The 25,723-nt window shown below is 46.6% G+C and overlaps 2 protein-coding genes across 11 annotated transcripts in view; one reads left to right on the plus strand and one right to left on the minus strand.

The window, feature by feature from the left end:
* The window catches only part of LOC119167762 (glutaminyl-peptide cyclotransferase), an 823,023-nt gene that overhangs the window by 755,012 nt on the left and 42,288 nt on the right, over positions 1 to 25,723 (plus strand). The window lies entirely within an intron of this gene.
* The window catches only part of LOC119167760 (uncharacterized), a 310,115-nt gene that overhangs the window by 248,854 nt on the left and 35,538 nt on the right, over positions 1 to 25,723 (minus strand). The window contains exon 2 of one of the 3 annotated variants that reach the window (XM_075865242.1): positions 9,900 to 9,935. In XM_075865242.1, coding sequence (XP_075721357.1) covers positions 9,900 to 9,917 — 18 coding nt within the window. In that variant the 5' untranslated portion in view covers positions 9,918 to 9,935. Of the gene's footprint in view, positions 1 to 8,426; positions 8,504 to 9,899; positions 9,939 to 25,723 lie in introns of those variants that run through there. The other 2 variants (XM_075865241.1, XM_075865243.1) reach the window with 2 other exon arrangements.

Genomic DNA, 25,723 nt, shown 5'->3' on the forward strand with positions numbered 1-25,723 from the left:
TCCGCGTTAACCTTTTTACACATTCTTTGCAACCGTTCTGGAGCAGAAAAAACTACATCCGCACCAGCCTTTCTCGCTATCCTTCGCAAGTTCAGCGAACTGGCATGCATGTAGGGCAATACAGCAACCTTGGCTGCCTTAGTGACGTCTGCCTGGTCTCTGACGTTTGCCCTTCCTCTCCCTCTTATATTTTCCATGACGGCGGTTAACAGGCGCATGGGATAACCAGAATCCAATAAACGTTTAGCTTGAGCCCACAAGCTTTCATCAAGCTTGTGGTGGCACGACTTCACCAGTGAATTTCGAAGACAGAAATTTATCACTGCACGCTTTAACAATTTTGAGTTAGCGGACGTAAACGGAAGAACCGGTTTATTTCCTCGCGGTTAATAGCTCCAGCATACTCCTGCTGGCGAAAAATACAGCCCGAGGTCAAGGAATCTTGTGAAATTGTCATTTGGTACTTCATGCATCAGCACCAGGAGAGATAACGCTGTCAAGAACATGGTTAGAGTTTGTCACAACTGCGTAAAAATTATGATCATTATTGGCAACGATCAGATAGTCATTTACAAATCTAAAAACAGCAATCACATCGGTGTGCTTCACACGCTCGTCAAGGACCTTATTACGTTTTTCTAAAAACAGGTCGCTCAAGTACGGGGCTATGCAGGAACCTATACATATCCCGTTCTTTTGTTTCACAGTGTTCCCACTCCACGTCGCATTGGTCGAGTTAAGATAAAAGTAAAGGAGCTCTAAAAGCTGTCCACTCGACACACCGGCAGTATTTTGAATCTTCACTTTGAAGTTGTCGAGTTCCGATTGTCGCAATCGATGATGACGCTTACATGAGGCGTGCTGTATCTTAACATGATATGTTCCAGGTTTTATCGGTCCACTCTTACTGTATAAATAGCATGTGTAATCGCAAATAAAACAATAGTTGCAAGTTAGCACTTCGTGTGTGCGCGTCTCTCTTTTTGTGTCCTTGTCGTGGTGCACTATACCCTTATAAATTATGAACTTTATTTACTTGAACTTTGATTTAGTTTCGTACTGGAATAAATGGAAGGTTGATAAATGTTCCGAACTAGAAAGGGCTGATGAAAACCAACAAATAATGAGAGGTATAGGAGACACTGTTGTGCTGTACTGTAGTAATTCTGATACTATAACTGTAATTTAGTTGCTACCTGTGCGCTAGCTTGGCCCTTTCAGTTGTAACACACAAGAACGATGCATCTGATGCCTTCATTCTGACACGCTCATCTTTATTTTCTTTCCTATATTCAACACTTACCGTGATTAATTAAAAAAACAAACAACTTTCGCTTGTGTAGCACAGTCCCTGAGCTTCAATGAAGTTTTTTTCACTCGTCGGCACTTACATGATGGCTGGCCGGACATTTTGTTCGGCAGTGAAGGTGGGTCTGACCGTGATTCACCGTTGATTAGGGCTGCTGTCCCTTGTTGTGGCGTAGGTGAACAGTCGTAGTGTTGCTCACTCTCAGGTGCACTACCTTGAAAAGGCTCGTACGATAAGGTCAGATTCAAATTTAGAATTCCAAGCTTGTCAGCTTCCCCGCGGCTTCTTGGTGTATTGGTTTAAATTTGGAAGTTCTATACGCGACCGTCTTCCAAAAAAAAAAATGAAGCTGAGCTTCGTTGCTCAGTGACTTTCTTCAGTTCCGAAAAGTGAGAGAATATATTCTCATGAACAGACTTTCTCACATGGACGTAGACGCCGATGGCAAAGTTTTGTGGTACCGGCTTCAAGACAGCAGTCTGTGTAAAGTTTGAATGAAGCTTGTTTTTGTTTTACACGCTGACGCAGTCATTCCTGGATTTTACTGAAATTAAGAATCCTGTAATCCAACAATGGTTAAACGAGTCCGTGGCAGTTGTCCGTGCAGGAAAACGGTGGGTGCAACTCCCGTTGTGGCATGAGGTGTGTAGCAGTAGACACCCAAATATTCCACCATGGTGACACAGGTATCACGTCGCTCGTATAGTGTCATCTTAACAACAGACTTGAGAACTCAGTTGAACCTTTCTACAAGTCCGTTTGTTTGCGGGTGGTAAACAGAAGAAAAGCAACGCCATATGCCCCGTTCCTGAAGGAACTCCTCAATGTCAGCTGAGCTGAGTTTAGGTCCATGATCAGAAACTATTCCATTTGGGTAGCCATCACTAGCAAACACTTGTAACAGGACGTTCTTGACCGTTGCCGTAAAAACTTGTCTTGCAAAAGAAAAAGAACTTCTGGACATTTGCTGTGATGATCAATAAGCATAACCGTAGAACAGCAATTGATGGGAGCTTGCTCAAAAGGAGGCAATAATATCCATGGTAATTTTCTCACAAGGCGAGACGCTCTGAGCGTGCAACATAAACTCTTCACATAAACTCTTCGTCTAGTAGATTTTTTCAACGTATGCCTTTAGATTTCGGTGAGAAAGATCATGAACGCTAGCGGAGTAAGTGGAGTGTGTGTATTCTTGGACATTCACCGGACAATTTCTTCAATTTCTTCATAGATGGAAATTTGTGCCGTTCTGATGGATTGGGCCTAACGCTCGAGTACGGCCGTGCGGGTTGGCGGTCGCCTACGTGACCAAGCCCCCTGCAACCAGGGACTCAGTGAACACTCCTGCACCCATTTCAGCAACTGAAGCAACCCACGGCACCACTCGTAGCCTCTCGTTCGGATGAAATTGTGACGGAACATAGGAACGCCCGCTCAACAGTGTCTGGAACGTGCCCGCTGCTTGAAGCAGAGGCTGAGGCAGCATCGGCCGGTTCAGCGCCCTCAACACCGACGCAGCTCGCTAAGAGTCCCCAGGACAGCATGGATCATGAGGACAACGAGCCATCGAAGTGGGAGACAGTCAACTACAGCAGATACACGACGCGAAGACTCAAGGGCGAATTGCGGTCGGAGAGGGTGAGTAGGCCTCACTTATTCATGCTCGTCAGGCCGCAACCAAATGTCTATACAAGAGATCCCAAAGTCAGCGATTGCTCGCCTTATAAGACAGGCTGCCCCCACTAGCGTTGTCGCCGACCATTCTGCATTTAGGTATATAGTTAAGGCTAATGCAGTTATCCATTTAGCAAAAGCAGCACTTGAACAATTTGGTAACACAAAGAGAGCTGACGCTGGGATCTACAGTTGAGGCGCTTAGGATTACTGTTGCAATAGTGGACGCAACCCAACCTGCTGAGGTCACTAGCAAGGGCGTCGTGAAAATACGAGCTGAGCACACTGAGGAATATATTGCCAATCACATTCGTTGCAATACCGCTAACATTCTGGGATTTCGGATAAGACACAGATGCTTCTGATCACCTTCGATACCCTTAGTTCTCCGACACGACCATCCTTGGACTACGAAATTGTCCCAGTGTATGAGCACAGGCCTAGGGCCCTAGCGTGTTTTCGGTGCCACAGATTGGGCCACATGGCCAAGTTCTGCCCATCGCGAGCTGTATGTTGTCGCTGAGGCCGCACGCACGAGCAGGATAGCCAGTACGAGGAGACACCCGTTCTGCGTGGCCTGTCAAGCAGCAGGCCACATTTCTCTGGACCTCAACTGCCGTACTAGAGCATTGAAAGCCACAAGCCAATCACTTCCCAAGAAGAGTGCTGCCACAAAATCTAAACAAGGAGAGCAGCCAGCAACAATCGCAAAAATACCAGACACTCCATTGCCGACTGGTCGCAGGTGACGGCATCGACTGCGGGAAGAAGCCTCGGTAAGGTCGAGGAAAGACAGGAAGCGTTGACAAGTGCCTGGACCAAGTTCCAGCAACAAATGGAAAGCTTCATGCAGCAGAAACTTGACGCAATGCAACAACAGATCACATCTTGGATTCAGGCCTCGCAAGGAATTCATGAGTAAACAGCGGTGAATTCACTAACGCTGGCCAAGCCTAAAGAATCAGATGGACCATCACTCCTCAAGAAATCGTCACCACCTGCCGCAGAGAACCCTTTGTCATCTAACACTGTGACCCAGCCGTGCATCAAAAAGCAACATGAGCATCAGAAGGCTCCTCACACCCTTGAACAAACATCGCTCGTTATGACTGACCAGGCTCTGGACACCATCATGCATCTCCTCAAGAAACTGAACTCCCGCATGGAAGCGATTAAGCGAGCCATGGCACAACAGGAACAAGTACCTATGCAACATCAAGAAGTAAACAAACAAGAAATTGCACAATTTGAAGCAACTGCAGATGAATGAAAAAGGAACTACCGGCGCGCCCGCAATCACAGCAGGGAATAATCATGAAAATTCCCAGTAATACATACATAGAGTTGAATTGCAGGAGAATCTCTCAGAATGTTCAAGCGTATCAAGTTGACCAATATAAATAAACCTCTCATCATTCTGCTTCAATAAAAAAAGAGTCCAATTTAGCTGCAAAGTTATCAGACATTCGCCTATCCAGCTATTTCTCATTCCACCAAAACGCCCCCTGATAATGCCCCTTTGCCAAAGGGGCAGGCGGCAGTATTAGTTCACAGGTCATGCACTGCAATACTTATGGAAACCACACGAGCGAGCAAACCTCGGTGACCAGCTGCTATCTTCGACGGACGCGGCTCCACTGCGCACCTACACCGGAGGAACCACCGCATCACGGCCGCCAGGGGATTCGGACAGTATAAAGAGCCAGCGTGAACAAGCTGCCATCAGTGGCCATGTGGCAGCAGCAGTGAAGATGGCGTTGCTTAAGCCCTTCCTGTTTTTCATACAGATACTGGCTGTCTCGCCTCCGTGGTTGATGGCCATTCTGCGGCTGACCCCGGAATCAACGTCGCAGCCTGGCTACTTTGTGCGTTCTTGGTCAACCCCGGTGACCAGCTGCTATCTTGAACGAGTCGACTATGCGCGGCCATGCGTGGACGCGGCTCCACTGCGCACCTACACCGGAGGAACCAGCGCATCACGGCCGCCAGGGGATTCGGACAGTATAAAGAGCCAGCGTGAACAAGCTGCCATCAGTGGGCATGTGGCAGCAGCAGTGAGGATGGCGTTGCTTAAGTCCTTCCTGTTTTTCATACAGATACTGGCTGTCTCACCTCCGTGGCCGATGTCCATTCTGCGGCTGACCCCGGAATCAACGCCGCAGCCTGGCTACTTTGTGCGTTCTTGGTCAACCCCGGTAACCAGCTACTATCTTCAACGAGTCGACTATGCGCGGCCATGCGTGGACGCGGCTCCACTGCACACCTACACCGGAGGAACCACCGCATCACGGCCGCCAGGGGATTCGGACAGTATAAAGAGCCAGCGTGAACAAGCTGCCATCAGTGGGCATGTGGCAGCAGCAGTGAAGATGGCGTTGCTTAAGCCCTTCTTGTTTTTCATACAGGTTAGTTGTTCACCTTCCCTGCATTGTAAAAAAACTAGCAACCGTTGTCTGCTGCTTGTCCCATGCCCCCATGTGCTTTTGATGGTTTGCACTGACTGTGTTCATGCTATGCAATTGCTTATTATGTCAGGGGATATAGAACTTAACACTGGGCCTCCTAAACCGGTAGCCGAGGTTACCAATAGTGAAGTACTGGAAGCTATAAAATCCCTCGCAGGTACAATAGAATCACGCCACGCCGATGTAATGTCGTCGCTAAACGAAGTAAGAGCCAGCCAGAAATTGCTCGAAGATCGAGTAACAGATGTAACCGAGAGATTATCAGCGGTTGAGAACAAGGTTTCCACCCTGGAACGCCTTAGTGACGACGCTGACACTCGCCGCACAGTAGCTGAAATTGTCAACTGCGACAATTCGGCTGTGCTGTCTCGCCTCGATGATTTAGAAGATAGGGCTCGGCGGGACAACTTGCTTTTTCACGGCTTTGACGATAGTTATTCAGATACATGGGCGTCAGCTGAAGAGAAAGTACGGAAGCTCTTGTCCACCGCCTTTTCTGAACCAGTGCCCACTGATGGCATTGCTCGGGCACACAGATTAGGCTCCTTTGTCGAGAACAAGTGCCGACCTATAATTGTCAAGTTTGCGTCTTCCAAAACAAAAGACCGAATTTTATCTCAAAAGGCTAAACTTAAGGGCACCGGTATCACAATCCAGGAAGACTTTTGTAAGGCCACTCGCTACTCGCGCAAAAAGCTTCACGATTTCGGCAAGGCTACAGGGAAACAGTACAGCTTGCACTTTAACAAGCTGTACGCCGGCAAACAATGTTATGCTTATTGCAGTGTAACCGATAGTGTCTGCGAAATCGGGACGTACAGTGCCCCTCTTTCTACTGGTGATACAGCCAACTCTCTGTTACCGCACCAAACCACTACCTAGCAACCCTCAGCCGTGCGGGCGAAATCCAAACGCGACTATTCTTTTCTGTTCACCAGCATCAGAAGTTTGATTCCTAAACGTGATGAGTTATCGTCTGCGATTGACGCGTGCTCAGCTGATGTTGTTGTGCTCGCCGAAACTTGGCTGCATTAACATGTGGATAATTAAGAAGTGCTGAATTGCAAAAAAGATTACACCATATACAGGCACGACAGAATTGAGCGGAAAGGAGGTGGAATTGTTATTGCGGTATCCGATGAGATTGCGTCTTATGACGTCAGCATTTCATCACATTTAGAATTTGTTTGTGTTTGTATCCAGATAAACTACGCAGATTTTTTGTTCTGTGCTTGCTACCGTCCGCCGAACAGTTTGTCTACTTTTTGCGATGAATTCCACAATTGCCTCAACCAAGTCGTCGTTAAATTTCCTAAAGCCCCCTTGTTTCGTAATAGAGCGGTTGACTGGGCTAGTTGGTATGGCATACTTGGGTTTTAGCAGCGCGAGAAAAGCACAAAAGACAAGCTTGCTGCGTTGAATTTAAATGATGACGTATTAGCATGGATTAAAGAATTCTTAACTAATCGTTCGCAATCAGTTTCCGTCAACAATCAAATGTCTAACACTACCCCGGTAACCTCAGGTGTCCCTCGGGTCTGTCCTGGGCCCGCTTCTGTTTTTGATTTACATTAATGACCTACCATTACATGTATCTTCTAACATACGCATGTTTGCAGACGACTGCGTTATTTATCGTAAAATAAACAACGTTTCGGATAACACGTCTCTTCAAACTGACTTACTAAGCTTACAGGATTGGTGTAACCTTTGGCTAATGGAACTCAACCCTAACAAATGTAAAACTGTTTCCTTTCACCGCCGTCGAAATCCGATAGTATTCCCGTACCAAATTGCTGACACAAACCTCGAATGAGTTCCTTCCTATAAATATCTCGGAGTAACCCTTTGTAGCGATTTAACCTGGGCAACGCATATTACGAACATCATTGCATCTGCTAACAAAACACTTGGGTTTTTAAAACGCCATTTGCGTCACGCTCCTAATAATGTCAAATTACTAGCTTATCAATCTCTCGTAAGGACGAAGATAGAATACGCATCAGCCATTTGGAGCCCGCATCAAGCATATCTCATCAATCAACTCGAGTCACTTCAAAATCGAGCCACACGATTTATTCATTCTACGTACTCTTACGACGTCAGCATATCAGCACTAAAAACAGAATCTGGCCTATCATTGCTTGCATCTCGTCGCCGCATTTCTAGTCTCTCCCTTTTTCACAAGTTTTTTTACAGCTCGCTCGGCAGGCCACCATACATTCTTCCTCCGGCACGCATCTCCCATCGCACTAGTCACCCGCAACAAGTTGAGCGGCCGCGTACGCGCACCGTCACTTTTTCGTCCTCATTCTTTTTTTGTGCAGCTACGGACTGGAACGGCCTTTCTAACGAAATCACCGCCATAACCTGTCCTACCACCTTTTTGAACACCGTAACAAATTACCTTGCATTGTAAAAAAAAATGGCTTTCACGTTTTCTTATATGTACCCACCCCTTATGTACTACCCCTTCAATGGGGTCTTTAAGGTAATAAAATGAAATGAAATGAAATGAAATGAAATGCGCAATGGCCGTTGTCCAGCCCTCTTAGTAAACAAGATAACAAGGGCACTGTGGTCAGTTCGTAGAAAGAAGGGACGACCCCACAGGCACCAAAGTTCACTATCCAAAATGCATGCTGCAGAGTATTTCCTTGCTTGTGGGCTCAACGTGCACAAGGCAAAGGCAACGGTCTGTAGAATTCCTTCGTTATAGCACAGCGCCTAGTCCATATCTGGAGGCATCAGTCGTGGCAATGACGGGAATGTTCGGTTCAAAGAAATGTAGAACCTTGCAAGTTGTCAGTAGCATTTTCAAACGAATGAAACTCACTTCATGAAACCATGGTTAGTGCCATGACCATGGTTTCACGTACCGTGTGACATAAGCAAACCTCGGCTACATGTAACTGCGGTTACGTTAATCGCCATTTAGGCTGCCTGTGTAGCCAAGGTATTAAACAGTAATGACTCACAAGAGTTGTTTAACCTCTGGTGCCTTTACAGGATGAAGCGTGCTTGCTTTTCTTTATGTTTTCACCCTTCTGCCTCCTGCAAAAAATTAAGAATCCTGTGTTCTGCATACAAAACATTCCCTATTCTATACCCCTCCATCCTCTTTTTTCTTTGACCCAAGATTATGAAACGAATTCTGTGAGTGGCCATTACACTGTGAAACACAAAACTGCTCTATAGATGAGTAAAGCACAGAATATCGAAATGATAATTTTTACTTAAAAAGCAACGAAATAGCTAGATTTGCTTCTTATTTCTAAACAGCTGGTTACACAGGTAACCACAGTCCTTGTGCAGATTGTGCCAGGATGTCTCACAACATTCCAGATTATCCTAGCATCTTGCAAAAGATGGAATGCACAACACGAGCAATAGTTTATTCTGGAATTAATGCGGCCCCCAGCTGAAATCTTCAATGCCACGTGCCAATGACTGCTGCCTGGGCTGTGGCTCTCACTGCACTTAAAGAGCGTTACTTCTTTTTACTGGACCTCAATGAAGCATTTCATCTTTACTGGCTGTGTTTTGCTTTCTTCACTGTCAAAGCGTGTGGCAATATTAAGGAAAGATGCAAGCCGACAAACAAGTTTTCGTTTTTTCCAAAATTTCATATTTTTGTTTTTATTTGCTGTCAAGTTGCTGTCACAAGTTTACCTTCTGTAAAAAAAGAAAAGTGAAAATAGTGATTTGAATTCCAAGTGAGTTGAGATTAAGGGCTCACTGTCCCCCTAGAAATCGTCACCTGGCTGCTTGTCATTGCGTTTCGCATGAGGAGTTCCCTGAAGCCACATGCTCTTACTAACACTGATTGCCAAGCTCTCTTATGTAAGAAATCATCTTAAAAAAGAGATTTTTTTCTACCTAAATCACAGTTCACTTATACCTTTACAATGATTTTTTGTTAAGATTCATTTTAGGGAACATTTTGTGTTAGAAAATCATGTTTTTGGTACTTTGGGTGGCCCGATCGTGGCAAAACTTTGCCCACATACTATTTACCATGAAAAGAGTGCAAGTACCTGATTTAAACTTGATATAGCTTGTCTAATTATTGCCAACCTAAAGTAAGCAAATAGTATGGGCCGAGCATTCCACAGATTCCCAGATCACAATTTTTTGTCTGTTAAATTGTTTCTCATGTACTTCCGTGGTAGTTGCTTGCATTTTACAGTTTCAGGTTGAGCATTACGAGCCAATAATGACTGAGAATAATAAAAATTAGAGGCAGAAAACGTTTGTCCAAAAAGAGCTATACATTAGATGTCGTCATGGCATAAAAAAAAGTGTGCAACTTACTATAAAACTAATTACATGCTTGCAATCATTATCAATATAAAAACCCACATATACAGCACAAATTTTATTGTTCTATGCTATAGACTAACGCTACTATATTTTTTTAATCGCCTCTACTCCTAAGAGAGTGTCCTTACCATGCTAAGCCTCTGCATTCGGTGGGTAAGGGAGTCCTTCTGAAAAAGAAGTGTGGAAAAGCATGAGGAGTTTAGGTATGAAAGAAAGAAACATCAGAAGGGTCATATTATTATAAAGAAAACAGACACGAAGTCCGGAAACATCATATACAGCTGTTGAGCACAAAACAAAAGGAATGTGTTGCCACTCGTCGACTAAATCCCGAGCACTAGGTATGTCCAAATGCACCTGCATGTAACAAGATAGAAGAAAGGTGGGGTAGTTGGTAGTTCATATTCATTGAGCCAATTGGGAGCACAGGAACCTACATAAGACAGAGGAGCACGTGCTGCATGGTTTCTCCTTTGTCCTTTGTGTGTTCCCGCGCTCCCAGTTCATTGTACGCATATGAACATCTGCATGTGTCTTTACGCATGAAATATGAAAGGAATAGCACAGTCAGTGTAGGTATCACCTAGCGAATGTGCATCGAATGTAGCAATTGAGCAGCATGCGAGTTATTGCATGCTGATACATATAGTCAAAACATGCTATCGTGAGTATTGCAAGGTGGAACATTGAATTCATATTTATTTAACATTTAACAGCTCACAAGGTGCTATGGCATTTAATACCAACGCGGTTTGATTGGGCCATTAACACCAAACTGAGAAAAGTGTTACAGAATTACGAATCATGAGTTGTAAAAAAAATAAAAAATAATAGTAAACACATTCTAAATAAGTTTAAAGACGAAGAGATGAAACTAGAATTCACTTGTGAGCTACCTCCCTCTAATAACTTGCTGTTAATAGACTGCAGAACATGTTTGAATTTTGCATCAGCATATCTGAATATTGTGTTGTAGCGATGCTGAGCCAGACAGGTTGAAAAAAACAAGCGTCTTTATTAGGGCGAACTTGTGCCCACGATTCTAAAGACTATGGTCGTCAAGTCCGAGTAGCCGAGTGGCACAGATCCAATTATCTTGCTCTTCCTCGTAGCCGGAGCGCACGAACACGTGGCGCATGCCAGTCGGGTCTTGCTGGTGCTGGTGCCACGATGATTGTGGCGGGCTACCTGAACGTGGCGAACCTGTCGCAGCATTAACCCCCTCCTCAGACGCATCGTCCCGATGCTTAAGACAGTGAAAAGATACATGTGCACTCTCACTCGTTTCCCGACGATCTGTCATGATAGGGCTTCATGCGGACTACGTGTACCACTTCCGTGGGATTGCGGCATCTTGAACTCACGTGTCCAGCGGATTTGTCCAGCGGATCTGATATGGTTGAGTACTTCATAAGGGCCAAAGTATCGGCAAAGAAGCTTTTCAGAGAGTCTGCGGTGGCGCACTGGTATCCACATCCACACTTTGTCACCGGGATGATAAAGTGTGGATTCGCAGCCAACGGCTCCCACGGCTAAGTTCTGCTCTCGCTGTTTTAGACACCATTGCCTCGTGCCCCTGATTGCTGTTCGGCCGCTCTCGTCACCGAGAATCGGAGCCGCTTCATTCCGTTCCTGCATCATCGATGTTCCCGTGATTCCATCCACTGACGTCGCAAAAAAGAGCAGCGCCACCGTGGGCTACAAAAAGAGTCATCATCATCATCATCATCAGCCTGACTACGTCCACTGCAGGACAAAGGCCTCTCCCATGTTCCGCCAGTTAACCCGGTCCTGTGCTTGCTGCTGCCAATTTATACCCGCAAACTTCTTAATCTCATCTGCCCACCTAATCTTCTGTCTCCCCATAACCCACTTCCCTTCTCTGGGAATCCAGTCAGTTACCCTTAATGACCAGCGGTTATCCTGTCTACGCGCTACATGCCCTGCCCATGTCCATTTCTTCTTCTTGATTTCAGCTATGATATCCTTAACCCCCGTTTGTTCCCTAATCCATTCTGCTCTCTTCTTGTCTCTTAAGGTTACACCTACCATTTTTCTTTCCATTGCTCGCTGCGTCGTCCTCAATTTAAGCTGAACCCTTTTTGTAAGTCTCCAGGTTTCTGCTCCGTAGCTAAGTACCAGCAAGATACAGCTGTTATATACCTTCCTCTTGAGGGATAGTGGCAATCTACCTGTCATAATTTGAGAGTGCTTGCCGAATGTGCTCCACCCCATTCTTATTCTTCTAGTTAATTCAGTCTCGTGGTTCGGCTCTGCGGTTATTACCTGCCCTAAGTAGACATAGTCTTTTACAACTTCAAGTGCACTATTACCTATTTCGAAGCGCTGCTCCTTGCCGAGGTTGTTGTACATTACTTTCGTTTTCTGCAGATTAATTTTAAGACCCACCTTTCTGCTCTCCTTGTCTAACTCCGTAATCATGAGTTGCAATTCGTCCCCTGAGTTACTCAGCAATGCAATGTCATCGGCGAAGTGCAGGTTACTAAGGTATTCTCCATTGACTCTTATTCCTAACTGTTCCCATTCTAGGCTTCTGAAAACCTCCTGTAAGCACGCGGTAAATAGCATTGGGGAAATTGTGTCCCCCTGCCTTACACCCTTCTTGATTGGTATTCTGTTGCTTTCTTTATGAAGCATTATGGTAGCAGTTGATCCCCTGTAGATTTCTTCCAGAATGTTTATATATACTTCATCTACGCCCTGATTCCGCAGTGTTTGCATGACAACAAAACATGCGTCATGCAAACAAAAAGCGTACCGGCCATCAACTCTCTGGGATTCGCGGCCAATGGCTCCCACAGCTAAGTTCTGCTCTGGCTGTTTTAGACACCATTGCCTCGTGCCGCTGATTGCTGTCCGGCGGCTCTCGTCACCGAGAATCGGGGCTGCTTCATTCCGTTCCTGCATCATCGATGTTCCCGTGATTCCATCCACTGACGTCACAAAAAAAGCAGCGCCACCATGGGCTACAAAAAGAGTACCGGCCATCAACTCTCTGGGATTCGCGGCCAACGGCTCCCACGGCTAAGTTCTGCTCTCGCTGTTTTAGGTAGGCATGTAGTTTGGCACAAGTTGCTGCTTTATACGTTCCCTCGAGTGTATGGCCGCTGATCCCGCTCTGTTGCATCTTTTTTACTTTTATTGGAAGTGTGATGGGTGTTGACGTGTTGACCTATCGCGTGAGGATTGGCTCATTTATTCCTTGCCGGCAACCTAGGAAGTCCCGCAATGCTCGCTTTAGCTTTGCGTCCCCTTTTGTTAGATCCCTGTGCCCTAGACCAATCTTCCTGCTTCTAGGTTCGGTTATTTCACTCACGTGGAAACTAACCCTGGTCCTAAGATCGATGATGTTCTCGCCCTAATGAAAGCTACTCTGACCACAATGAGACATTTAATCAATAGTATTAATTCAAGACTCTGTGCAATAAAAAATAACCTGAGTAAAATGTCACAAATTGAAACAAAGTGTGAGAATGTAGGCGACTCTGTACGCGAAGTGAAGACAAGCATCACAAAGGTAAACGATGAATTATTTGACGTAGTTGATGATATCAATAACAGAATGCGAAGGAACAACTTGATTGTCAAGGGCATAGCCAAAACAGAAAAGGAGGGGTACAAAGAGTCAGAAACAACCGTGAATTCTTTGCAACTCACCTAGGCGTACAAACCGGGGACATCGAACGCACTCACCGATTGGGTCAGCGGCGTGCGAACGTCGACCGGCCCACAATCCTAAAATTTCTCAACTTTAAATCAAAAATGGATGTTTTACGCAATACCCCTAAACTTAAAAAGATTTCTCTCCTGAAGTACAATAGGCGTGCAAAAAGCTTCGGGAATTCGTCAAAGCGACTCGCAATGATAACGAAAGCTATTCACTCCGCTTCAACCTCCTTTACTTCCGTAAAAACTCTTATAGGTATGAATCTAGCACAGACAGTATCGTCCAAGTACCCGCACCTCCACCAGAAATGTAGCGATGCTGACGCAGACAGGTTAAAAAAAACAAGCGCCTTTATTAGGGCGAACTTGTGCCCACGATTCTAAAAACTATGGTCGTCTAGTCCGAGGAGCCGAGTGGCACAGATCCAACTATCTTCCTCTTCCTCGTAGCCGGAGCGCACGAACGCGTGGCGCATGCCAAACGGGTCATGCTGGTGCTGGTGCCACGATTATTGTGGCGGGCTATTTTAATGTGGCGAACCTGTCGCAGCTGTATAATGAGGAATAATGATGTAGTGCTTACGATCGGCATTGAAAAAAATAAATGCACATATTAACCAAGCAATATAGTTTCTAGCTGCAAATTATTCTCCTTAAAGAGGTGCAATATCCTGCGCATCATATTGAATTGATTTGCAAAACAGCTGATTCACACAGCTAAAGAATATGAATAAAGATCTCCTCCAACCGTGAAGAAACTAGGAATGTGTCAGTTATTCCCTGTACACCTGAGTTGCTATGTCTAAAAAAAAGTTGGGAAGCAGTACGGGGGGGGGGGGGGGGGGGGGTGTTTTCCACACTGTAAACTTAGTAATCTGATTAGTTATGTTGTGCACAAAATGTCGTCGCAGCTGCCTGCATCAGAGGCATGCCGATTGTTACTTGTGTAGGACTTGGTAATTAAATTCCTCTTGTCTTCGCACTCGACAGGCTGGTTCATGCATTAACCCTTGCCTGAGAAAGCGTTGATATTCTTTTAAAGGAGCCGTCTCATTGCACCTTGAATTTGCAGTCCTGCAACCGTAATTTCATCTTTCAAGGCATGGTAATCTTGCACAGTAACCTTAGGCTGACTCCTCGAAAGACAGCATGCCGTCACAGCATGTCGTCATGTCGCAACGTGATGGGAGACTGAAAACACCAGTAAAACGTGTCGACAAACTTGTCATCAGCAGGTTGTCAGGGGATCAGTGACCGAGAGAAAATTTGCTCCAGTTGCCGCTTACAACTATGAGGGAAGTAAGGAGGCCCCACTCGAGACTTAATGGTAATCACAGTTTGATATACAAGCGTGCTACGTAGACAGAAACAGAAAAGACAGGGACAGGTCTGTCTTTCCTGTCCCTGTCTGCATATCGCGCTCGTATTTCAGACTATGCTGAACCACCAACTTGCCCAACAACCATTTTGACAACTTAATGGTAATCTTGCACACTCCACGAAAGCTGTTTCTGTGCTTCATCTTTTCCTGGCGCCACCCCCGTCCCACGATGAAATGGGAGATGGTGGGGGCTGGGCCACACAACCTGAAAGGGACAATGGCTGGTGGCGGTCGTGTCCTGAAAAAGATCCCTTGGCTCGAGAAAACGTTGTTGATTGCTACATGGAGATGCACTGCGTTGTTTCAATGACCCCTTCGTATATTTTCTTTTCTAATATGCTTCACCGTATCACATTCTGGTACTGCAGCAAAGCTGCATGTGGGGCTACGCGACAGCCGTAAACGGATTGGCTCGCGAAAGTGCTGGTTCGCACCAAGGAGGTTATACAAGAACTTCTAGAGTAACGATCCCGCATACCCACCCATGTATCGCAGTGAAGCCGCAGCGACCACATTGCTCAGAGCAGGAGGGGGTGATCGCCTAGTACCACATGCGCTTGTGGCCATCCATTTCGCTGTGGCAGTGAAAGTGCCTCTCCTTATTTTTCTTAGGAGGCGTGGGAACGATGGAGTAATTTTATTACAGATCTGACTTATTTTTTTCGTTGGCACATAATCTCTTAAAGGCGTTAAAGAATGGTAACTACGATGATCACTTCGCAATGTGTTCACACAGTTCACAAGCAAATATAGGAAACTGAAAATCCTATAAATTCAGAGCTGTCACTACGTTTATGACTTTTGAGAACCAAAGCACTCACTTGTACGAAGTGTATTCACTGGCTTTTGTAGGGACGCTAGACTCGCTGTGAATGTGGTTGCTACCAGCGCATAACCTCGTTGTTTTGCCCTGTGTTTTCGAAGCAGTCTGCTTCGAAGTGCACTGAACATGTGACAAGACCATCATTTTTTCACATTCAACCTTCTCGCCTCGCAGCATGCTTCTATGTACTACACAATCTGACGTCTTTGGAAAACCTAAAACTTACAAAAAAATGTTGCACAATGTCTAACCTGTATGCAAAAGGGAAATATTCGCACATGACAATGCATTCATAGTCTCCAACACATGCGAGAGGAAGCGAGCAAAAAATGCCTGACACATCGAAAGTTATGTCCTGTGTTTGCTTCATGCAATTCACACAGCCATAAGCTGCGCAAGCGCCCGCCATCGTTGAGACTAGTGATCACAGTTGACTTCCACAGCCTCCTTGTTTGATTAGAGGTCACACACGCAACATCAACATCACAGAGACAATGCAGAAGCCACATATGGCCGCACACACCACAATGCCCCCATCCGCTTTCTGCCCTGAGCAATCTGGTGGCGAGTCAGCCCCAGCTGCAGAGCTCTTGCACCGCTCCAGAAGCATTAGTATAGTTAAACCTGGATATAACAAAATTAATAGATTCCCGCAAAAATTTGTTATGAAGAGGATTTTGTTAAATGTGTAATGGAGCATACGCACCAACGCGTATGCGCCTTCGGAAGACAACGAAAAGCCCGTGCTCTGCTTGCGTGAGAGTTTGTGCTGCCTTTGCCAGACTTGCCGTACGCCCACTTTCCGTTGCGACCTCGTTGCGACTTCTCTGCTCGAATAAACGTCATCACATTTGGTGGAGGCTGCTGAGATCCCCAAGTAGATCCCCCGAGAGCTCCGCTCTCGCAAGTTGCCTGAAAGACTACCGCGAAACATGACTGACGCAGTCGCCAACCAGCCCAGCCAGCACCATCGGCTGCCCCGTCTACCTGCCCTGGCGCTACTCGCCAGCGGGACCCACCAATCTTCAGCGGAAGTGGTGAGCAAGACGTCAAAGACTGGCTCTCCTTGTACGAACGCGTAAGCGCCAGCAACTCTAAACTCGCCTACGTTATCTTTTACTTGGCAGACGTAGCTAAGCTTTGGTTTACCAACTGCGAAACCGCCATCGCCAACTGGTCCTCCTTTAAGACCCTCGTAACTGAAGCGTTCGGCCGACCAGAGGTCCGCAAGCTCCGCGCTGACCAGCGTCTGCGCCACAGAGCCCAGCAGCCTGGCGAAACGTTTACGAGTTACATTGAGGATGTGCTCGACCTCTGCAGGCGTGTTAACCCATCTATGCCCGAAGAAGAGAAAATTCGGCAGATTCTCAAGGGCATTGAGGATGGCGCATTCCAGATGTTGCTAGCGAAAAGCCCGACCTCGATGGCAATCCTCGTAAGCCTGTGCCAGAGCTTCGATGAATTACGCCGTCAGCGTTCGATCGCCCGACAGAGTGTCTCACCACCAGATTCGATCTCGGCTGTCGCACTCGCAAATGCCAACGTTCACCAAGAAAGTCTGTCCAACCAGATCAAAGACTTCATCAGGGAGGACGTCGCCCGACAGCTCTCCCTGCTGCCGCATATTGACGCGCCCACCACAAGTCTGCCTTCGACACTGCAGCAGGCCATACGCACTGAAATTTGCGATGTCCTACCTACAGTGCAGGCCCCTTACGCATGCACTTCAGCAGCATCTAATCTCTCAGCTGTCAGCTACTCACCACCTGCACCATCTTCACCTCTCAGCTACGCAGCTGTGGTTGCGCGGCCCCCACCGCATCCAGTATCCTTATTGGCTCCACCTCCTCCGGCAGCGCTGCCGGTTTACAGGCCCTCACCTCGCTTTTTCCGTCCATCTAATGAGTGGCGCACCCATGACAACCGTCCTATCTGCTTCGCGTGTGGCATCGCTGGCCACATTGCACGCTACTGCCGCCGCCGTCCCACACCTGCGTACGCCTCCTTTGGAACTCAAAACAGGGGCACTCTGACTCGGATCGTCGCCCATCAACTTCTCGTTTCCCATCTCCTCGTCGCTGATCGCCATCTCCTATGCGTCGTAGACCATCTCCTGAGGAGGGAAACTAATCAGTGCAGTTCCAGAGGCAAAAATTGCAACTTCTGCGCAATTATCAAGGCCTCCATTTTCGCCGCAAAATGTTGTTGATGTCAATGTTGAGGGAGTCGCCACACAAGCGTTAATTGATACTGGGGCCGCCGTTTCTGTGATGAACGCAAAATTTTGTCGCAAACTGAAGAAAGTGACCACATCTCTCTGTGGCATCGTGCTGTCCACGGCTAGCGCGCAACGCATTCAGCCCTCGGCTGTGTGTACGGCGCACGTCGTCATCCAAGACGTTTTGTACATCGTCCAATTTTTTGTACTACCATCTTGCTCTTATGACCTCATCCTGGGTTGGGATTTCTTATCAGGTCATGAAGCTATCATCGATTGTTGCCGTGCGGAAGTGTCCCTAGTGCCAAGTTGTGAATTTCCATCGCCTGACCATTCACCACTGCTCTGCAAACTTATCGCTGACGACGACATCACCTTGCCTCCGGAAGCTTCAGTCCCTATTAGCCTTTCATGTGTGGCGCAACCTGATGCCACGGTAGTGTTTACGCCATCCCCTGTTTTTACTGAACGCAAGGGCATCGTGCTCCCATTTGCCGTTCTTACGATTGCGTCTGGTTTAACCGTAATGCTGGTTACCAACCACCGTAACTACCCCATTGGCTTGCTTCGTGGTGAAACCTTAGGATATGTGCAACCTGTCGACCATATCAATGATATTATTCTTCCCGACGAAACGCCATGTCACAATCACTCAGGCGTCTGAGCCATCAAGCTCGCCAGCTTTCGGCAATGCTATTGACGCAGACTTTCCCCCCTCGCATCGCAGCCAACTTGTTGCTCTCCTTAACAAGTTTCGCTCTTCTATCGACTTTCAGAAACCTGCTTTGGGCCGCACCACAACTGTCACTCATACTATTGACACCGGCTCACATTCGCCTCTGTGACAGCGTCCTTACCGCGTTTCTGCCAAAGAGCGCCGCGTTATTACGGAGCAAGTAGATGACATGCTTAAACGTGGAGTCATACAGCCTTCTCAAAGTGCTTGGTCGTCACCCGTGGTTCTGGTAAAGAAAAAAGATGGCACCGTTCGATTTTGCGTGGACTATCGCCGTTTAAACAAGATTACAAAAAAAGACGTCTACCCGCTACCACGAATAGACGACGCTCTTGACTGTTTACAAGGTGCCGAGTACTTCACAACCTTAGATCTGCGTTCTGGGTATTGGCAGGTGCCAATGGCTGAATGTGATCGCCCTAAAACAGCCTTTGTAACGCCGGATGGACTATATGAGTTCAAAGTGATGCCATTTGGGCTCTGCAACGCGCCTGCGACGTTTGAGCGCATGATAGATACCATATTGCGGGCCCACAAGTGGAAAACTTGCTTGTGTTACCTAGATGACATCGTAGTCTTTTCAGCTGATTTCCCGACACATCTTCGTCGTCTGCACGAGATTCTGACGTGTCTAGCTTCTGCAGGCCTACAACTTAACACCAAGAAGTGCCATTTCGCAGCCCGAAAACTAACCATCTTGGGACACGTCATCACAAGAGACGGTGTTCTTCCGGACCCCGATAAGCTTTGAGCTGTCGCTGACTTCCCAATGCCCACATCACTGAAAGCCCTAAGAAGTTTCGTTGGTCTTTCCTCTTACTTTCGTCGCTTCGTGCGCAACTTCGCGTCCATCATTGCACCTCTGACTAGTCTGCTTTCCAACAGCAAAGGTATATCTGCATGGTCACTTGCATGTGACGTTGCATTTCACCAGCTGCGCCGCCTGCTGACCTCGCCACCTATTCTTCGCCACTACGACCCCACTGCTGCCACAGAAGTTCACACTGATGCAAGTGGCGTTGGTCTTGGCGCAGTTTTGGCACAACGGAAAGGCACCCAAACCGAATACGTAGTCGCTTATGCAAGTCGCGCTCTTAAGAAGGCTGAATTGAATTACTCCGTGACAGAGAAGGAGTGTTTGGCCATAATCTGGGCGCTTACGAAGTTTCGCCCGTACCTTTACGGCCGTCCTTTCGACGTGGTCACAGACCACCACGCTCTATGTTGGCTGTCCACCTTGACAGATCCGTCCGGACGTCTGGGGCGTTGGGCACTTCGATTGCAGGAATAGGACATCCGTGTCGTATATCGTTCCGGTCGCAAGCATGCAAACGCCGATGCACTTTCCCGATCGCCATTATCACCAGATGTGGCTTCTCTGTCACCCCCTTTTACCACCTTGTCACCACTCGACACCACTGACATGCTTTCGGAGCAGCGTAAAGACCCATACCTTGCCTTGTTAGTCGACTACCTTACCGATCTGTCTACAGTCCCTTCCACGAGAGCGCTACGCCGGTAAGCAGCCCACTTTTCCTTACGAGACAACATTCTGTACCGCCGCAACTACATGCCTGGTGGTCGGAAATGGCTCCTTGCTGTCCCAACTCATATGCGCTCTGACATCTGCATGAATTTCCATGCACATCCCCAAAGTGCTCACGCAGGTGTCCTGAAAACCTACGAAAGGCTGCGCCAACGATATTACTGGCGAGGAATGTAACGCTTTGTGCAGAAATACGTTCAGTCTTGCACCACTTGCCAACAGAACAAGACACCTCCGCGGCACCTTACTGGCATGTTACAGCCACTCCCGTGCCCGGCTCGCCCATTCGACCGCGTGGGTATAGACCTCTATGGTCCCCTCCCATATAGTAGCTCTGGAAACCGGTGGATTATTGTCGGAGTCGATCATCTGACACGCTACGCTGAGACTGCAGCTCTACCGGCAGCGACCGCCCACGAAGTTGCACTCTTCATTCTCCACAGCTTCATTCTACGCCATGGTGCTCCGCGATAATTACTCAGTGATAGGGGTCGAGTGTTCCTGTCGGAGGTCATCCAAGCTATCCTCGCTGAATGCAACATTATCCACCGGAAATCTACCGCATACCATACACAGACAAATGGTCTTACTGAGCGGTTCAACCGCACACTTGGCGACATGCTGAGGATGTACACCTCCTCCGACCACACTAACTGGGACGCTGTATTGCCTTTTGTTACCTTCGCTTATAACACCGCGATGCAAGCGACTACCGGTTTTTCCCCGTTCTTTCTATTGTACGGCCGCGAACCTTCCCACCCACTCGACACTATACTACCGTACCGCCCTGATGCATCTGAGTGCTCCCCGCTTTCGGAAGTCGCCAGATACGCTGAAGACTGCCGTCAGTTGGCTCTGTCTCTGACAAATGAGTCTCAAAGTCTACAAAAGGCTCGACACGACGACGCTTACCACATAGCTCCTACATTTCGTGCTGGCCCCTTGTGTGGCTTTGGGTGCCCCCGCATGTTCCTGGCCTGTCTTCTAAACTTCTGGCCCGGTACCATGGTCCGTACCGTGTCATTGACGCGACCTCCCCGGTGAATTACATCATAGAGCCATTAACACAATCACCAGATTTGCGGCGTCAAGGACGCGAGACCGTACACGTCGACTGTCTCAAGCCCTACTATGACCCCCTCATTGTGCCTACGCCCTGAGTCGCCAGGATGGCTACCCTTCACCCCGGGGGTATTGTAGTGGAGCATACGCACTAACGCGTATGCGCGTTCGGAAGACAACGAAAAGCCCGTGCTCTGCTTGCGCGAGAGTTTGTGCCGCCTTTGCCAGACTTGCCGTACGCCCACTTTCTGTTACGACCTCGTTGCGACTTCTCTGCTCGAATAAACGTCATCACAAATGCAGGTTTGGCAGAAAATTTCGGAAAATAAACACGCAAACAAAAGGGGATTGAAGGTAGAGCTAACCTAAAACACTCATTTTACATTGAAAAACTGCGTTGTTATTACGATAGCAATTATATGGACGCTCGCGGCGGGTTTTCGCCATCACCGCCATATTCCGTAAAAAGTCTAAACTGATAACATGCCCCCGCGCATCGTAACTTTCACAAGCCGGTAAAAGCGCACGAGCACTGCTGAAGCAGAAATCAAATGAGTCAGCCCATACCTATCACCTGAAAAGTGCATAAAAAAACATCTCCCGCACGTTATAACTGTTGTCGAAAGCTCAAACAGAAAGTAAACCACCTGTCTTGAACGAGCATGAAACATCGCAGGAAGGAGGAGGGGAATCGCTCGAGTAGGAATAAACCTGGAATTTAAGGCTGTTGCGATCGCTGGCACGCTTGCTATCTCTGCGAGTATCAGTGCAGTTTTGACGTGAAGAGACTGTGTGAAAAGAGCACTTCTCTCTGGAGTGGCCATATTTGCTCACACTAGCGTTTTGCAGGAGTTCCACGATATCGGATCAAAAAGCATTGGCTGCCAGCCTTACTTCTTAAACATTACAATTTTTTGCTATCGCATTCATTGCATTCCCTTTAACACATCGTCGTGTTGTTGCCAGAACTAATCGGCTAATCGTGAAAGCTACCAGCCTGCTAACTCGCGCGACACAAAACGGAAGCGCGTGACGAGTCAACCTCCGAATGTCCGTCGTCACCGTGGTCTCGAAGAGTTTCCATCAGCACCTAATCTAACATCCTCTTGGTGGGGAAGACACGGTTGTCCAAAATTAAGAAAAGTCGCAGTTTCTCCGCAAGGGCAAAGCAATGCGATAGCGACAACTTGGAAAGAACGCTGAGAACGGCAAGCAGATCGAAACGGGCAGAGCACAGCTCATGTACAAATGACACCCGAAGACAACATACACAGGTTGAGAGCGACCTAACAACAGTTATCGCTCGATACTCAATAGGCTATTTAAACAATAATGAAGAACGAAACATAATCACAGGTACAAATGTGAGTGCGAACCAACAATGTGCCCCAGTTGTAACTTCACTGTATTTGAAAAGCATACTCTTTTCACAAACGGCACCTGTCCAACGAGCGAAGTGATCTTTGTGCGCCCGGCAACTAAATGCAATCATTCCGGTGAAAGTCAAAGGTGCGCGATTCTCTTCACCGAAGGATAAACGCGTGCGCACGAGCATCTAACAGCCCTCCCCTTTCGCAGGGCGAACCACGCATGGGAGATAAGCGCACGTCGGCGCATCATGAGAAACTAGGTGCCATGCGCGGGTGGCTTTTTTTTATTCTTTCTTAAGTTTTCATATATATAGGTATGTACACATATACAGTGAATCGCGGCCGCAACCGCAAAAAAACAAGCTAAGGCTGTCCATATAGTTGCTATCGCAATAGTACTAGAAAAGAAAAGCTGAACGTCACCGGGGGATGCACCATGCACGTGCAGTGATACTATGCACACACACACAGCGTCGAAAACGAAGAGCGAACAATATGGACACCGCGGAAAACTATTCGGTAAAGCACCCTCCATGTGCAGTGCGGCCCCGCATATGTGACGCTAACTAAAAGCATGGCACTGCCAATGCGCGAACGTAGTTTTATTTTATTTTTTATTTTGGTTTGGAGTAGTGGGGGGCACACACTTGCGCACGCTGGCTCGTGGAGTGGGGTGTAGGCCAGCCTCGCGCTCACCCACCCGTGCCCAATAACGAGCGATCGCTCTTGCCTGGTGCGCCGTGCACGCCACCACCGTTTTGCGCTTCATCGGCGGTGGTGCAGTCGTGGAAGATGCATGCTCGTACCAAAATGCGGAGTGAAATTCCTAGATTGATCGTTTGGAAAATTTGTTATATCAGGGTTGTCCCCCAGTGTTCTTTTGTTACATATAGGTCGCAAATACATGTGCTATAGAGCAACGACGAGGAATAGAAAAACTTCATTATATCAAGGAATTCATTATATGGAGGTTCGTTATAAGCAGGTTTAACTGTATAACCTCTTTGGTTCAAATGCACACTGCATAGGCCGCTGGACTTTATTTAAGGTTGTTTCACACCAAAATGTTTAAAATTTCACATGTTTTAATACAATGATGTCTACAGAACATATCAGCAACTTTGGATTCGAAGAGAGCACACCCTTGCCTGCCAGATCTGTTGGGCCTCCACAAAACTTCAAGAAGGGAGAGGTAAAAGAAAGAGTCCTTTTCTTTATTTATTTATTGTAGCCTTAGGGCCCAAAAGCATTATAGAGGGGACTGGGGATACATAGGAATACAATAAACAAAGCATAAAGGCAAAGAAATTACATAGTGGATGATAAAACCCCACACCGAGACAAATAATGAGAAGTAGAAGCAGGAGTGCAAGAGGACAATTTCAATAAGAAAAAGTTATAAAAGGAGCAACAAAGAAATATATTCATAAAATAGGAATTGTGTTACGGGGCATATTAAAATCAGTAATGTCAGTCATGTTATGGGGAAGGCTATTTCAACTGACAAAACTTCTGGGTATGAATGAGTCATGAAAACAATTATTGTGATATGATAGAATTCCAACTCAATTAGGGTGATCAATACGGGCTGATATATGGAGGGCTTCTGAGGAATTTGTTTTTCAGGTAGTTATTTATTATAGTAACTTTTAGGAAAAAGACATAACGTAGCTATAGACCTGCGATGAGAGAGAGAGGAGGGAGGGATAAACTTGATTTCATATCAGTTATGCTACTTATTAGGTAATAAAGAGTATGAAACAACAGGCACTGTGTTACACAGCTTCCAAATCAGAAATGAGTGAATCAATGCCAGGACTCCAGACAGATGCAGAATACTCTTAAGCTCAAGCAAACCATTGTTTTATAATGCAATAAGTTTATTGAACTGGTGAATGAGGAAAGTTTCTGCGAACATACCCAAGCATGCGGTTGGCATTATTTATAATATAATCAGTAAGTTTTCCCCGACAGAATAGAAGAAATGTGAACACCGAGGTACTTATAAGAGAGCGCAGTTTCAAGAGCAACATTGTTAATGTAGTAAGTAGGAGGTTCGTCTGAATTCTGATAAATGCGCATGTGCTTGCACTTATTAAATGCTTAGTTTCATACTCCAAGTGTTAACACCAATCCAAAACTTTGTTAATGTCTGATTTAAGGCAATAAATGTTGTTAATTTCACAGTAAATAATATATAATCCTTAGCAAGAAAAATCATTGAAGAAGAAACGTTAGTGGGTAAGTCATTTATGCAGATATGAAAGAGGACAACTCTGAGACGCACCAGATTAGACAGGTAAGGGATGGGAATTAAAATTATTGGCTGTTACAAATTTAAAACAGTTTGAAAGAAAGTAGATCAACAATACAAGTATACTAAGGTCAATGTTGAGATGACATAATTTAAAAAATATCGGCCCATGCGAGACTGTCGAACCCCTTCAATCTAAATATACTATAGTCGAACCTCGCTACAACGAACGCCACTTCAACGAAATTCCCGACAATAAAAAATTCACGGTTCCCCATCAACAGTACATAGGAGTCAATGCAGAAATATTGTCGCCACAACGAACACTTTTTAACAAGGTGCTTGATTGGGCTGGTTGGTGCTGCATGATAGATGAAGAAAGTGCTTAGCAGCGCCAACGACAGGAGGGGATAGAAGAGTTGAGAACAAAGCGCTGAACTAACAACTAAAGTTTATTGCAATCCAACTGCAATATATAGGAAAACAGAATCTGCACATAACCCCGCAACATCAGCCAAAATCGGACATACATGTGCCGAACGGCCTACCTTATCAAGAGCCAGTCATATCAGGGGACCCTAGATAACGAAATTCACAGCCGTGAAGAAAAATCGAAAGTACGCTAACACAGGAAGCACCGAATTGTTGAATGTGGGAGGCTTCGCTAATCGCCCTCGCGCTGATTTTTACATCGCCCCATAATCACACACTTGTCAAAAATTGGCTGGCAGCCACACTTTTTACCATGGTCCGCCAAGTGGCTGGGAACGGAACCTTTTAGAGAGTAAGCGTGCTCCCTCAAGGGATCATTAATGCATTGGTCTGTTTGGCCAATGTAACAGAGCCCGCATGTAAACAATATTTTGTATACAATC

The sequence above is a fragment of the Rhipicephalus microplus genome, chromosome 6 (assembly GCF_043290135.1).
Source record: "Rhipicephalus microplus isolate Deutch F79 chromosome 6, USDA_Rmic, whole genome shotgun sequence".
In the NCBI taxonomy this organism is placed as follows: Eukaryota; Metazoa; Arthropoda; class Arachnida; order Ixodida; family Ixodidae; genus Rhipicephalus; species Rhipicephalus microplus.